This window comes from Bombina bombina, chromosome 1 (genome assembly GCF_027579735.1).
Source record: "Bombina bombina isolate aBomBom1 chromosome 1, aBomBom1.pri, whole genome shotgun sequence".
Classification (NCBI taxonomy): Eukaryota; Metazoa; Chordata; class Amphibia; order Anura; family Bombinatoridae; genus Bombina; species Bombina bombina.
Window position 1 is genome coordinate 160,240,650 of NC_069499.1, and position 16,704 is coordinate 160,257,353.

Sequence of the window (16,704 nt, forward strand, 5' to 3'; positions counted from 1 at the left end):
GCCTCGGCTGAGGCCTCTTTTGGGAGAAAGGTTCTTCAAACGGGGGTGCCTTCTGTTTAGGTCCTCCTGCCTTGCTCTCCCTCCCTTTTCATTCCGTGTAGTCTAGCTTGGTTATTGGTTCCCACTTATAATTGGAATGACGTTGTGGACTCTCCATGCCATAGGAAAGAAAAAAAAAATTATGCTTACCTGAGGAATTTCTTTCTTTCCAGGCATGGAGAGTCCACGACCCTGCCCTCTTTATGTATTATAATTCGACAGTTATTTTGAGTGAACCTCAGGCACCTCTATACCTTTTGTGTTTCTTCTTTTTCCATGTTCCTTCGGCTGAATGACTGGGGATTATGGGTAAGAGAAGTTACGCTTAACAGCTTTGCTGTGGTGCTCTTTGCCTCCTCCTGCTGGCCAGGAGGTGAATATCCCACTAGTAATTGGAATGACGTTGTGGACTCTCCATGCCCGGAAATAAATAAATTTATTAGGTAAGCATAAATTTTGTTATTACATATAACAAATACAGAGAAAAAACAATTATGCCTCTTAAACAACGCAAAACCTTTACATGTTGTCATTCTCTCTGTGACTCTTATTTTCCCCATAATGCCTAATTAGGTTGTAAAGTCAGAACCCAAGGCCATTCTGTTGTTCCAGTCAGGGTTACATTTATCCTCAACAGTTCACTATGCCTTGATCTCAAAACTGTATTTTTGCACTGTTATACAGAAACTAAACAGGACTTCATGATTTGATTACTGTCTTCAATGCTTTGATATAGGAGGCAAATTGTCCGCCCTTTGCAGTGAGTGTATTCAAAAACTCAACCAACCTTTCCCTCTTGCTACTTTGATTGTCAATCGAGGGCCCACCAGTCTGTTTACAGGGAAAGTATACTTATTTTGTTACTGCATATGTGCAGTATGTGAGATATTTTGTACCCTATCAGGTGATCCGTGTTTGCTCACACTGCCAGCCTCCCAAACAGGTAGATTACGAGTCTTGCGTTATGAGCTGTGCGGTGCTAACGTGCAGTTTTTTCTCACCGCTCACTTCCCTACAGCGCTGGTATTACGGGTTTTTACAAACCCGGCGTTATTAAGCAAGAAGTGAGCATAGAACAAAATTGAGCTCCATACCGCAATCCAATTCCAGAGCTGCTTAAGTGAGCGGTGAGCTGGTTGTACGTGCTTGTGCACGATTTCCCCATAGACATCAATGGGGAGAGCCGGCTGAGCAAAAGTCTAACATCTGCAATAAAGCAGCGTAAAGCTCCGTAACTCAGCCCCATTGATTCCTATGGGGAAACTAAAGTTATGTTTACACCTAACACCCTAACATGAACCCCGAGTCTAAACACCCCTAATCTTACACTTATTAACCCCTAATCTGCCACCCCCGACATCGCCGACACCTGCATTATACTTATTAACCCCTAATCTGCCACTCCAGACATCGCCGCCACCTACATTAAATTTATGAACCCCTAATCTGCTGCCCCCAACATCGCCGACACCTACATTATATTTATTAACCCCTAATCTCCCTCCCCCAATGTCGCCGCAACCTACCTACATTTATTAACCCCTAATCTGCTGCCCCCAACGTCGCCGCCACTATATTATATTTATTAACCCCTAAATCTAAGTCTAACCCTAACACCCCCTAACTTAATTATAATTAAAATAAATCTAAATACAAATTCCTATCATTAACTAAATAATTCCTATTTAAAACTAAATACTTACCTGTCCTGTAAAATAAACCCTAAGATAGCTACAATATAACTAATAGTTACATTGTAGCTAGCTTAGTGTTTATTTTTATTTTACAGGCAAGTTTGTATTTATTTTAACTAGGTAGAATAGTTACTAAATAGTTATTAACTATTTACTAACTACCTAGCTAAAATAAATACAAATTTACCTGTAAAATAAAACCTAACCTAAGTTACACTAACACCTAACACTACACTACAATTAAATAAATTCCCTACATTAAATACAATTAACTAAATTAAATAAAATTAGCTAAATTACAAAAAAAAAACACTAAATTGCAGAAAATAAAAAACAAATTACAAGATCTTTAAACTAATTACAACTAATCTAATAGCCCTATCAAAATAAAAAAGCCCCCCCAAAATAAAAAAAACCCCTAGCCTAAACTAAACTACCAATAGCCCTTAAAAGGGCCTTTTGCGGGGCATTGCCCCAAAGAAATCAGCTCTTTTACCTGTAAAAAAAAAATATACAAACAACCCCCCAACAGTAAAACCCACCACCCACACAACCAATCCCCCAAATAAAGCCTAACTAAAAAAAAACTAAGCTCCCCATTGCCCTGAAAAGGGCATTTGGGTGGGATTTTCCCTTAAAAGGGCATTTAGCTCTATTGCAGCCCAAAGCCCTAATCTAAAAAATAAACCCACCCAATACACCCTTAAAAAATCCTAACACTAACCCCCGAAGTGTCACTTACCGGGAAACGTCTTCATCCAAGCGGCAAGATGTCCTCAACGAAGCTGGCAGAAGTGGTCCTCCAGACGGGCAGAAGTGGTCCTCCAGACAGGCAGAAGTCTTCGTCCAGACGGCATCTTCTATCTTCATGCATCCGGCGCGGAGCGTCTCCATCTTCAAGACTTCCAGCGCGGAGCATCCTCTTCCAATGAAGGCTTCTTCGGAATGAATGTACCTTTAAGTGACGTCATCCAAGATGGCGTCCCTTAGATTCCGATTGGCTGATAGAATTCTATCAGCCAATCGGAATTAAGGTAGAAAATATCCTATTAGCTGAGGCAATCAGCCAATAGGATTGAGCTGGAATTCTATTGGCTGTTCCAATCAGCCAATAGAATGCAAGCTCAATCCTATTGGGTGATTGGATTTTTTCTACCTTAATTCCGATTGGCTGATAGAATGTAGGTGGCGGCAAGCAAGGGAACCCCCGCCGCCCGTAGTTTCAGCTCGCAACTCGAGCTATCCCATATACGGTGCCGTCAGATGCTAAAGTGCCGTAAATTAGCGCTGCGGAACCTTTTGGCGCTCTACAAATAACCGATAATAATAATAATAATAATAATAAGTCGGACAAACCAGCGATGTCCAGAAATCTGCGTAAGTACAAATTTCTGGAGTCGCCAGTGACTTACGGCACTTTAGAAACTGCCGGCGCCTAGAAAACCTGACTAAGTTATAAAATCTCCCATACTGTCTAACATGCCTCCCAAACATAGCCCGACACGTCTAACCCTCTATTCGCTATCCCCCCTCACTCTCCTAATAATAAAAAATGTATTAACCCCTAAACCGCCGCTCTCGGACCCCGCCGCACCTAATAAAGTTATTAACCCCTAAACAGCCGCTCCCGGACCCCGCCGCCACCTACATTAACTACCCCCTAATGTGAGCCCCTTACACCACACCGCTGTTCCGATCAGCCAATAGAATGCAAGCTCAATCTGATTGGCTGATTGGATCACCCAATCGGATTGAACTTGAATCTGATTGGCTGATTGAATCAGCCAATCAGATTTTCTTACCTTAATTCCGATTGGCTGATAGAATCCTATCAGCCAATCGGAATTCGACGGACGCCATCTTGGATGACGTCATTTAAAGGAAACTCCATTCGTCGTTCAGTCGTCGGGCCAGCAGGATGTTCCGCGTCGGAGGGCTGAAGAAAGAAGATTGAAGATGTCGCTTGGAGGAAAACTTTGCCCTGATGGAGGACCTCTTCTTTGCCGCTTGGATGAAGACATTGCCGGATGGAAGACTTCTTCTTTGCCGCTTGTATGAAGACATCGCCGGATGGAAGTCTTCTTCTTTGCCGCTTGGATGAAGACATCGCTTGGATTGGATGAAGAGTTCGGCCCGGCTGGGTGAAGTTGACTCAAGGTAGGGAGATCTTCTGGGGCTTAGTGTTAGGTTTTTTTAAGGGGGGTTTGGGTGGGTTTAGAGTAGGGGTATGTGGGTGGTGGGTTTTAATGTTGGGGGGTGGTATTGTGTTTTTTTTTACAGGCAAAAGAGCTGTTTACTTTGGGGCATGCCCCACAAAAAGCCCTTTTAAGGGCTGGTAAAAGAGCTGGTTAATTTTTAATTTAGAATAGGGTAGGGCATTTTTTTTATTTTGGGGGGCTTTATTATTTTATTAGGGGGCTTAGAATAGGTGTAATTAGCTTAAAATTCTTGTAATCTTTTTTTATTTTTTGTAATTTAGTGTTTATTTTTTTTGTAATTTAGTTTAGTGCATTTAATTGTATTTTAGTTTAGAGATTTGTAGTTTATTTGATTTATTGATAGTGTAGGTGTATTTGTAACTTAGGTTAGGATTTATTTTACAGGTAAATTGGTAATTATTTTAACTAGGTAGCTATTAAATAGTTATTAACTTTTTAAAGCTATTGTACCTAGTTAAAATAAATACCAAGTTACCTGTAAAATAAATATAAACCCTAAAATAGCTACAATGTAATTATTAATTATATTGTAGCTATCTTAGGGTTTATTTTATAGGTAAGTTTTTAGATTTAAATAGGAATATTTTAATTAATAATATTAATTAGATTTATTTTAATAAGAATTTAGTTAGGGGTGTTAGAGTTAGATAGGGTTATTATACTTAATATATATATAATATAATAACTATATTAACTATATTAATCCTAATATAATTAGGGTATATATATTATATAATAACTATATTAACTATATTAACCCTAATATAATTAGGGTTAATATAGTTAATATAGGTGGTGGCGGTATAATGGGATTAGATTAGGGGGTAATGTATTTAATATAGGTGGCGGCGGTGTAAGGGGATTAGATTAGGGGGTAATACATTTATTACAGGTGGCGGCAGTGTAGGGGGATTTAGATTAGATACAAAAACAGAATTTATGCTTACCTGATAAATTACTTTCTCCAACGGTGTGTCCGGTCCACGGCGTCATCCTTACTTGTGGGATATTCTCTTCCCCAACAGGAAATGGCAAAGAGTCCCAGCAAAGCTGGTCACATGATCCCTCCTAGGCTCCGCCCACCACAGTCATTCGACCGACGGACAGGAGGAAATATATATAGGAGAAATCATATGATACCGTGGTGACTGGAGTTAGAGAAAATAATTCATCAGACCTGATTAAAAAAACCAGGGCGGGCCGTGGACCGGACACACCGTTGGAGAAAGTAATTTATCAGGTAAGCATAAATTTTCTCCAACATAGGTGTGTCCGGTCCACGGCGTCATCCTTACTTGTGGGAACCAATACCAAAGCTTTAGGACACGGATGAAGGGAGGGAGCAAATCAGGTCACCTAAATGGAAGGCACCACAGCTTGCAAAACCTTTCTCCCAAAAATAGCCTCCGAAGAAGCAAAAGTATCAAATTTGTAAAATTTGGCAAAAGTGTGCAGTGAAGACCAAGTCGCTGCCTTACATATCTGGTCAACAGAAGCCTCGTTCTTGAAGGCCCATGTGGAAGCCACAGCCCTAGTGGAGTGAGCTGTGATTCTTTCAGGAGGCTGCCGTCCGGCAGTCTCATAAGCCAATCGGATAATGCTTTTAAGCCAAAAGGAAAGAGAGGTAGAAGTCGCTTTTTGACCTCTCCTTTTACCAGAATAAACAACAAACAAGGAAGATGTTTGTCTGAAATCTTTAGTAGCCTCTAAATAGAATTTTAGAGCACGGACTACGTCCAAATTGTGTAACAAACGTTCCTTCTTTGAAACTGGATTCGGACACAAAGAAGGTACAACTATCTCCTGGTTAATATTTTTGTTGGAAACAACTTTCGGAAGAAAACCAGGCTTAGTACGCAAAACCACCTTATCTGCATGGAACACCAGATAGGGCGGAGAACACTGCAGAGCAGATAACTCTGAAACTCTTCTAGCAGAAGAAATTGCAACCAAAAACAAAACTTTCCAAGATAATAACTTAATATCTACGGAATGTAAGGGTTCAAACGGAACCCCTTGAAGAACTGAAAGAACTAGATTTAGACTCCAGGGAGGAGTCAAAGGTCTGTAAACAGGCTTGATTCTAACCAGAGCCTGAACAAATGCTTGAACATCTGGCACAGCTGCCAGCCTTTTGTGAAGTAAAACAGATAAAGCAGAGATCTGTCCCTTCAGAGAACTTGCAGATAATCCTTTCTCCAAACCTTCTTGTAGAAAGGATAGAATCTTAGGAATTTTTATCTTGTTCCATGGGAATCCTTTAGATTCACACCAACAGATATATTTTTTCCATATTTTATGGTAAATTTTTCTAGTTACAGGCTTTCTAGCCTGAATCAGAGTATCTATTACAGAATCTGAAAACCCACGCTTTGATAAAATCAAGCGTTCAATCTCCAAGCCGTCAGTTGGAGGGAAACCAGATTCGGATGTTCGAATGGACCTTGAACAAGAAGGTCCTGTCTCAAAGGTAGCTTCCATGGTGGAGCCGATGACATATTCACCAGGTCTGCATACCAAGTCCTGCATGGCCACGCAGGAGCTATCAAGATCACCGAAGCCCTCTCCAGATTGATCCTGGCTACCAGCCTGGGAATGAGAGGAAACGGTGGGAATACATAAGCTAGGTTGAAGGTCCAAGGTGCTACTAGTGCATCTACTGGAGTCGCCTTGGGATCCCTGGATCTGGACCCGTAGCAAGGAACCTTGAAGTTCTGACGAGACGCCATCAGATCCATGTCTGGAATGCCCCATAATTGAGTTATTTGGGCAAAGATTTCCGGATGGAGTTCCCACTCCCCCGGATGGAATGTCTGACGACTCAGAAAATCCGCTTCCCAATTTTCCACTCCTGGGATGTGGATTGCAGACAAGTGGCAGGAGTGATCCTCCGCCCATTGAATTATTTTGGTCACTTCTTCCATCGCCAGGGAACTCCTTGTTCCCCCCTGATGATTGATATATGCAACAGTCGTCATGTTGTCTGATTGAAACCTTATGAATTTGGCCTTTGCTAGTTGAGGCCAAGCTTTGAGAGCATTGAATATCACTCTCAGTTCCAGAATGTTTATCGGGAGAAGAGATTCTTCCCGAGACCATAGACCCTGAGCTTTCAGGGGTTCCCAGACCGCGCCCCAGCCCACCAGACTGGCGTCGGTCGTGACAATGACCCACTCTGGTCTGCGGAAGCTCATTCCCTGTGACAGATTGTCCAGGGTCAGCCACCAACGGAGTGAATCTCTGGTCTTTTGATCTACTTGAATCGTCGGAGACAAGTCTGTATAATCCCCATTCCACTGTCTGAGCATGCACAGTTGTAATGGTCTTAGATGAATTCGTGCAAAAGGAACTATGTCCATTGCTGCAACCATCAATCCTATTACTTCCATGCACTGCGCTATGGAAGGACAAAGAACAGAATGAAGTACTTGACAAGAGCTTAGAATTTTTGATTTTCTGACCTCTGTCAGAAAAATCCTCATTTCTAAGGAATCTATTATTGTTCCCAAGAAGGGAACTCTTGTTGACGGGGACAGAGAACTTTTTTCTTTGTTCACCTTCCATCCGTGAGATCTGAGAAAGGCTAGGACGATGTCCGTATGAGCCTTTGCTTTTGACAGAGACGACGCTTGAATCAGGATGTCGTCCAAGTAAGGTACTACTGCAATGCCCCTTGGTCTTAGAACCGCTAGAAGGGACCCTAGTACCTTTGTGAAAATCCTTGGATCAGTGGCTAATCCGAATGGAAGTGCCACAAACTGGTAATGCTTGTCCAGAAAAGCGAACCTTAGGAACTGATGATGTTCCTTGAGGATAGGAATATGTAGGTACGCATCCTTTAAATCCACGGTAGTCATAAATTGATTTTCCTGGATAGTAGGTAGGATCATTCGAATAGTTTCCATTTTGAACGATGGAACCTTGAGAAATTTGTTTAGGATCTTGAGATCCAAAATTGGTCTGAATGTTCCCTCTTTTTTGGGAACTATGAACAGGTTGGAATAAAAACCCATCCCTTGTTCTCTTATTGGAACTGGATGAATCACTCCCATCTTTAACAGGTCTTCTACACAATGTAAGAATGCCTGTCTTTTTATTTGGTTTGAAGATAATTGAGACCTGTGGAACCTTCCCCTTGGGGGTAGTTCCTTGAATTCCAGGAGATAACCTTGAGAAACTATTTCTAGCGCCCAAGGATCCTGAACATCTCTTGCCCAAGCCTGAGCAAAGAGAGAAAGTCTGCCCCCCACCAGATCCGGTCCCGGATCGGGGGCCATCCCTTCATGCTGTTTTGGTAGCAGTGGTAGGCTTCTTGGCCTGCTTACCCTTGTTCCAGCCTTGCATTGGTCTCCAGGCTGGTTTGGGTTGTGAAGTATTACCCTCTTGCTTAGAGGATGTAGAATTAGAGGTTGGTCCGTTTCTGCGAAAGGGACGAAAATTAGGCTTATTTTTAGCCTTAAAAGACCTATCCTGTGGGAGGGCGTGGCCCTTTCCCCCAGTGATGTCTGAAATAATCTCTTTCAAATCAGGTCCAAATAATGTTTTACCCTTGAAAGGGATGTTAAGCAATTTTGTCTTGGAAGACACATCCGCTGACCAAGACTTTAGCCAAAGCGCTCTGCGCGCCACGATAGCAAACCCTGAATTTTTCGCCGCTAATCTAGCTAATTGCAAAGCGGCATCTAAAATAAAAGAGTTAGCCAATTTAAGTGCTTGAACTCTGTCCATAACCTCCTCATACGAAGATTCTTTATTGAGCGACTTTTCTAGTTCCTCGAACCAGAAACACGCTGCCGTAGTGACAGGAACAATGCATGAAATTGGTTGTAGAAGGTAACCTTGCTGAACAAAAATCTTTTTAAGCAAACCCTCTAATTTTTTATCCATAGGATCTTTGAAAGCACAACTATCTTCGATAGGAATAGTAGTGCGTTTGTTTAGAGTAGAAACCGCCCCCTCGACCTTGGGGACTGTCTGCCATAAGTCTTTCTGGGGTCGACTATAGGAAATAATTTCTTAAATATAGGGGGGGGGACAAAAGGTATGCCGGGCCTTTCCCACTCTTTATTTACTATGTCCGCCACCCGCTTGGGTATAGGAAAAGCGTCGGGGGGCACCGGAACCTCTAGGAACTTGTCCATCTTACATAATTTCTCTGGAATGACCAAATTGTCACAATCATCCAGAGTAGATAATACCTCCTTAAGCAGTGCGCGGAGATGTTCTAATTTAAATTTAAATGTCACAACATCAGGTTCAGCTTGTTGAGAAATTTTTCCTGAATCTGAAATTTCTCCCTCAGACAAAACCTCCCTCATGGCCCCTTCAGATTGGTGTGAGGGTATGTCAGAACAGTTATCATCAGCGTCCTCTTGCTCTACAGTGTTTAAAACAGAGCAATCGCGCTTTCTCTGATAAGTAGGCATTTTGGATAAAATGTTTGCTATAGAGTTATCCATTACAGCCGTTAATTGTTGCATGGTAATAAGAATTGGCGCACTAGATGTACTAGGGGCCTCTTGTGTGGGCAAAACTGGTGTAGACACAGAAGGGGATGATGTAGTATCATGTTTACTCCCCTCATTTGAGGAATCATCTTGGGCAATATCATTATCTGTGGCATTGCTGTCCCTACTTTGTTTGGACACTATGGCACAATTATCACATAAATTTAAATGGGGAGACACCTTGGCTTTCATACATATAGAACATAGCTTATCTGATGGTACAGACATGTTAAACAGGCTTAAACTTGTCAACAAAGCACAAAAAACGTTTTAAAATAAAACCGTTACTGTCACTTTAAATTTCAAACTGAAAACACTTTATTGCTGAATATGTGAAAAAGTATGAAGGAATTGTTCAAAATTCACCAAAATTTCACCACAGTGTCTTAAAGCATTAAAAGTATTGCACACCAAATTTTTTTTTACATTTAACCCCTATACAGTCCCAGCTATATGCTTTGCTGAGACCCAACCAAGCCCAGAGGGGAATACGATACCAAATGATGCCTTCTATAAGCTTTTTCAGTGATTCTTAGCTCCTCACACATGCATCTGCATGCCTTGCTCTCCAAAAACAACTGCGCATTAGTGGCGCGAAAATGAGGCTCTGTCTATAACTAGAAAAGGCCCCCATCTGAAAAAGGTGTCCAACACAGTGCCTGCCGTTTTTCTAAACAATCCCCAAGATTATAACAACCATTAATAGTTAGAATCTGCAAAATATGCCTAGCAAAGCAATCGTTTTAGCCCAGAAAAATATCTACCAGTTTTTTAAGCCCTTATGAAGCCCTTTATTCTTTTATTTAACTAAGAAAATGGCTTACCGGTCCCCATAAGGGGAAATGACAGCCTTCCAGCATTACATAGTCTTGTTAGAAATATGGCCAGTCATACCTTAAGCAGAAAAGTCTGCCAACTGTTTCCCCCAACTGAAGTTACTTCATCTCAACAGTCCTGTGTGGAAACAGCAATCGATTTTAGTAACTTCTGCTAAAATCATCTTCCTCTTACAAACAGAAATCTTCATCTTTTTTCTGTTTCAGAGTAAATAGTACATACCAGCACTATTTTAAAATAACAAACACTTGATTGAAGAATAAAAACTACATTTAAACACCAAAAAACTCTTAACCATCTCCGTGGAGATGTTGCCTGTGCAACGGCAAAGAGAATGACTGGGGTGGGCGGAGCCTAGGAGGGATCATGTGACCAGCTTTGCTGGGACTCTTTGCCATTTCCTGTTGGGGAAGAGAATATCCCACAAGTAAGGATGACGCCGTGGACCGGACACACCTATGTTGGAGAAAGAGCTGATTACTTTGTGACAAAGGCCCTCCAAAAGCCCTTTTAAGGGCTGGTAAAAGAGCTGATTACTTTAGGGCAATGGCCCGCAAAAAGCCCTTTTAAGGGCTGGCAATAGAGCTGTTTACTTTGGGGTAATGCCACGCAAAAAGCCCTTTTCAGGGCTATTTGTAGGGTTAGACTTAGGTTTAGTGGTAGGGATAGTTTAGTATTTTAGGTATTAAATAATTTAATATAGGTGGCGGCGGTATAGGGGGATTAGATTAGGCGTAAATAATTTAATATAGGTGGTGGCGGTATAGTGGGATTAGATTAGGGGTTAATAATTTAATATAGGTGGCGGCTGTATAGTGGGATTAGATTAGGGGTTAGGAGCTCACATTAGGGGGTAGTTAATGTAGGTGGCGGAGGTGTAAGGGGCTCACATTAGGGGGTAGATAATGTAGATGGCGGCGGTGTAAGGGGCTCACATTAGGGAGTAGGTAATGTAGATGGCGACGGTGTAAGGGGCTCACATTAGGGGGTAGATAATGTAGATGGCGGCGATGTAAGGGGCACACATTAGGGGTTAGGTAATGTAGATGGCGGCGGTGTAAGGGGCTCACATTAGGGGGTAGGTAATGTAGATGGCGGCGGTGTAGGGGCTCACATTAGGGGGTTATACATTTAATGTAGGTGGCGGCGGGGTCCGGGAGTGGCGGTTTAGGGGTTAAATACTTTATTAGGGATTGCGGCGGGGGATCGCGTTTGACAGGTAGATAGACATTGCGCATGCGTTAGGTGTTAGGTTTTATTTAGCAGCTAGTTTAGGGAGTTACGGGGTTCCAATAGACAGCGCAAGGCTTACTACGCCTGCAATTTGTGGCGAGGTGAAAATGGAGTAGAATTTCTCCATTTTCGCCACGTAAGTCCTTACGCTGTATATTGGATACCAAACTGCGCTGGTTTGGTATACCTGTCTATGGGCCAAAAAACTACGGCCGAAGGCAGAAATATACGACCGTAACTTCTAGGTTACGCCGTATATGTGATACCAAACCAGCGCAAAATTTGGCATCGCCGGCTTTTGCGGGCGACGCTGCATATCGGATCGGGCCCCAGAAGAGAGCTATTATTATTGTTGTCTTTATGCACTACCCTGCAATTTATACAGAAAATTAGTAAGTGTAAAATAGGGTGGCTTAAACCAGTGGTAGCCTATTCCTACCCCTGTACAAACTCACTGACCATAACAAAAATATGTAAAAAAAATAATAAATAGTTATACCAAACTTCATCCTGTATACAATGTAACAAAATATCACATTTTCACGTTCACCCAGTTATCCCATTTATTTTGCTTTCTAAATGGTTTATTAGCCCAGGAAAGCATGAGGCATAACATTAACAGCAAAACAAAATGGCCCTAGTGGTTACAGCCATGTTATCATTATAATATTAACAAACACTTCATTGCTATACGTCCCCTTAAGTTAAATAGCATGTAATTACTGTTTTTATGGTGGTCACCTGCATCTCACTGAGACATGTAACTCTAATTTGCAAGGACAGACTCCCCTATTTTACATGTCTCTGTAAGTGTTCTGGGGCTGAGAAATGGGCTTTTAAAGTTTACAAGCTGGAATTCCTTGACTGGCTGTGAGTTCCTGGTAGTGTGAGATACCACTACGCAGGGGTATGGTGAATTCGCTTGCATTTCCTGCAAGAGCCTCTGTGCCCCACTGCAGTGCAGGGGGTCTCCAGGATCTAAGTCTGATGGGGTCATTATACGTATACAATGGGTTAAATTATTTCAGTAACAATTTAGGCTCACTGTCCCTTTAATAGTCTTTGATATCTGTACTGTAACTGTCACCCAGGACTATTTACACTGCTGAGTCCATTTTATTTTTAGACAGAAAAAAATGTATTGTCATCAAATTAGACAGCTCCTTTGCAATTAAATAATTATTTAAAGGGATGTGAGAGGCAGCATTAAACTCTCATGATTCAGATACAGCATTTCATTTTAACACGTTTACCTTCACTTCTATTATCAAATTTACTTTGTCCTTTTGTATCCTTTGTTGAAAAGCATAGGTACAGATCACCCAGCAGCAATGCACTACTGGGAAAGAGCTAGTGATTGGTGGTTACACACATTTGCTTCTTGTCGTTGGCTCATCATATGTGTTCATCTAGCTCCCAGTAATTCATTGCTGCTTTGGAGCTGACTTTAACTATGTGTTTAATCCATCTCCAGGTGTTAAACCCATAGGCCTAGAATACATTGCTGTTGTAAACTGTGTAAACTGGTTTTAAAGGGACACTGAACCCAAAATTTTTCTTTTGTGATTCAGATATAGCATGCAATTTTAAGCAAGTTTCTAATTTACTTCTATTATCAAATTGTCTTTATTCTCTTGGTATCTTTATTTGAAATGCAAGAATGTAAGTTTAGATGCCGGCCCATTTTTGGTGAACAACCTGGGTTGTCCTTGCTGATTGGTGGATAAATTCATCCACCAATAAAATAGTGCTGTCCAGAGTACTTAACTAAAAAAAAGCTTATATGCCTTCTTTTTCAAATAAAGATAGCAAGAGAACAAAGAAACTGCTAACAGGAGTAAATTAGAAAGTTGCTTAAAATTGCATGCTCTATCTGAATCATGAAAGAAAAAAATTGGGTTCAGTGTCCCTTTAACATAAAACATCTCCACTGATCTCAAGAAAAACCTTTAGCTGCCCACAGTTTACAACTGCAATAAAAACTAGGCTAGGCCATAGTTATATGCAAGCAATAGTGTAATAATTAAAGGGACAGTCTACTCCAGAATTTTTATTGTTTAAAAAGATAGATGATCCTTTATTACCTGTTCCCCAGTTTTGCATAACCAACACGCTTATATTAATATACTTTTTACCTGTGTAATTAACTTGTATCTAAGCCTTTTGATAGACATGCATTTTAGCCAATTTGTGCTGACTGCTAGGTAACGCCACTGGCGTGAGCACAATATTATCTATATGGCACACATGAATTAATACCCTCTAGCTGTGAAAACCTGTCAAAATGCACCGAGATTAGAGGCGACCTTCAAGGGCTTAGAAATTAACATATGATATGAACCTACCTAGGTTTAGCTTTCGACTAAGAATACCAAGAGAACAAAGCAAATTTGATGATAAAAGTAAATTGGAAAGTTTTTTTAAAATTGCATGCCCTATCTGAACCATGAAAGTTTAATTTTTACTAGCCTGTCCATTTAAATTGTCTGCCATATTAGAGCATTCTCTTTTTGTGCTTTTATGTCCCTTTAAGACATTGTGCCACCGGACTAAATGAGCTTCTCTTATTTATTTACTTCATATTTTACAGATCATTGTCTGCATTACTGTTCCTTTATGTTTACATACTGAAATGATTAAGACACAGGGTTGTATAAAGATTACATGCTGAAAGGGTTTTATCATATATCGCTCTTGTATATCCGTTTATTATATATTTCTACACACAAGATCCTAATCATTACTTAATGAATTACATTTTTGCCCATTTACATTGTCACAGAGGTTATACAGATAAGCACAAGGTTGTAAACCCTTTATTTTTCTGGGAACAATTATACATGTGAATAGATTGAATAACATTATTATACTGCTGATTGCAGCTTTGAATAAACTGCTGTAAAGTCAAAACATGGCCGCTTTTGTTACTTACACAGCTGTTTACATTAGGGATATGTATGCATAATAATTGAAACTGTTTACAGGAAATGAAATAAAGAAAATTGCTCATGCAAATCATGCAAGGAAGCAGTGTATAAAATATGTAACACTAGAAGCCTCTGCTAATGCGTTTTTTTTTTTTTTCTTTTTCAGGAAGTTTCAATGAGCAGTACTGGAAATCTGGAGACTGCACCTGGAGAGAAAGTTTTACGTTACACAAAAGAACTAAGAGAACAAACAATACGCCTGAAAGAAATAGATCAGCAACTAGAAGATATTGAGAGAAAGTACTTGAGCGCCGCAAGTTTAATATCTGCACGCTACAGTTCATTGTCAGCGGAGTCGCCTGTTTATGTTGCATGATATTAACAGATATTTTTTAAATCAAAAGCTACTTACAAGTTTGAAAAATTTAGCCAAAGAGCAATGCCAACGATTATAAATTCTTAGTTCAACCTAAATAGTTTTACGGACATGTTTTCTAATAAAAAATAAATCTCCATTAAAATTTTTTCTGTACTTCTGCTATTGTAAAATGTATTCAGTGCATCTACAGTTTAGTGATCTATAAAACCGCTTAGCCATACAGTACTCTCTAAGATGTTTACCATGGGAAAAAGCCAGTTTCTTGAACCTATCGTCTATAGATCTGAGAAAATGTAGTCACGGCTATAGCCCAAATGGCTGACTGTTTAGTTTTCTTTTCAGAGAGCACTTAACTCTGGCATTTTCTTCTTAAATGGAAAGAGTCCACAGCTGCATTCATTACTTTTAGGAAATAAGAACCTGGCCACCAAAAGGAGGCAAAGACACCCCAGCCAAAGGCTTAAATACTCCTCCACTCCCCTCATCCCCCAGTCATTCTTTGCCTTTCGTCCCAGGAGGTTGGCAGAGAAGTGTAAGAATGTATTATTGTCTCTTATGGAGGGTAGTACTCTTCGGCAGGGGACGGGAGTTTTAAGTAGTCCTGTCAGTCTCTCAGTGAGGGCTTGGATGAAAGTTAGAGTCCAGAGATGCAGGAAGAGTATTTCTGCGAAACCATCCCGACTGTTAACAGCTCCTCGAGCAATTGGCATTGTCAAACTTCTCTCCGCTGCCTGCTTTCTTCTCTCAAGTCCATGGCGGAGGCGATGCTACTATCTGTCACACTTGAAAGGCCTTGTTCCTGTTCCATGGCGTAGATTCTGGTAAGATAGTTTCATTTTACTTTCTTTATGAATATACTGTAATACAAATGTGTTCCCGAGAGGAAACCACCATGCGGGTCTAACTTAACTTAAGGGTCTCAGTGAGTCTCCTTTTGTATCTTGGAATCAAGGGTTAATATCTCCTGAGGGGGGTTATTGAATAGGGGGGTTTATAATCATGTTTGTTATGTGATTCAACCTGCTTATGTGTGGTATTTACGGGCTCGTGGTTGGAACATTGAGGCCTTTAGTAGTGATGCGACCTTATGGTTAGGCGCACTTTTTTTGGACTGTACGGTTCACCTTGTGGTCGTGCGTGGTTACGCTCCGTCTTCCATTTCCACATTCCCGACCGTGTGGCGAAGGAGAAATTCTAGTTTGCATGGGTCTGGTCAAAGGAGGTGGTGAGTGCCCCAGCCATTGTGGGTGTCAGGTGCCGTTTTTGTTTTACTTCTTTGAGTCCATATTTGCATTTCCTCTATCCAGTTATGGAGGATTCTGATGCTGAGACTGTGCAAATTTCAGATTCAGTTATGGAGGATTCTGAGACTATTTTAATTTCAGATTCAGATTCTGCGTCCGGTGAAGAATCTGGATTGGCCTCGTTGACACATGTCAACCAGTTTTGTTCTGTATGCCATATGAAAGCGCCTTGTTCCTCGGACTCAGGGAATCAAGGGTCAGCTGAGCCATCTGCCTCTGGGGGTCCCGTCCTCCGAGAGGTGAGTTCCCTACCGCTCCATACTTCTACACATGCGGGTTACCCAATTTATGATTATGCCTCCATACAGGGCGGGGTTTTCCCCCAGGAGGTTGTAGCTCGTTTTCGCTTCCACATATTTGTGCTTGTGCCCTATTGTCCCGGGTCTAGCACCTTGGGGAGGACCTGTACTGTTCCCTGTGGGTGTAACTGTTCCTGAATGTTGTGCCTTTCGTTATAGAGTGGCGCGTCTTCGCGTCTTGCTCAGACATGTTTTTCAGTTATTAAATTAATAATCTACTTCAAATGCTGCACCTCATTAGACATGTGGGGATGATGTAATCTCCT

General features: G+C 41.1%; 1 protein-coding gene across 1 annotated transcript in view; it reads left to right on the forward strand.

Annotated features, from left to right (window-relative positions):
• FSIP1 (fibrous sheath interacting protein 1) overlaps positions 1 to 14,980 on the forward strand; it is a 194,021-nt gene extending 179,041 nt beyond the window's left edge. The window contains exon 11 of the mRNA XM_053697687.1: positions 14,623 to 14,980. Coding sequence (XP_053553662.1) covers positions 14,623 to 14,832 — 210 coding nt within the window. The 3' untranslated portion in view covers positions 14,833 to 14,980. The remainder of the gene's footprint in view (positions 1 to 14,622) is intronic.
• The last annotated feature ends 1,724 nt before the right edge of the window (positions 14,981 to 16,704 follow it).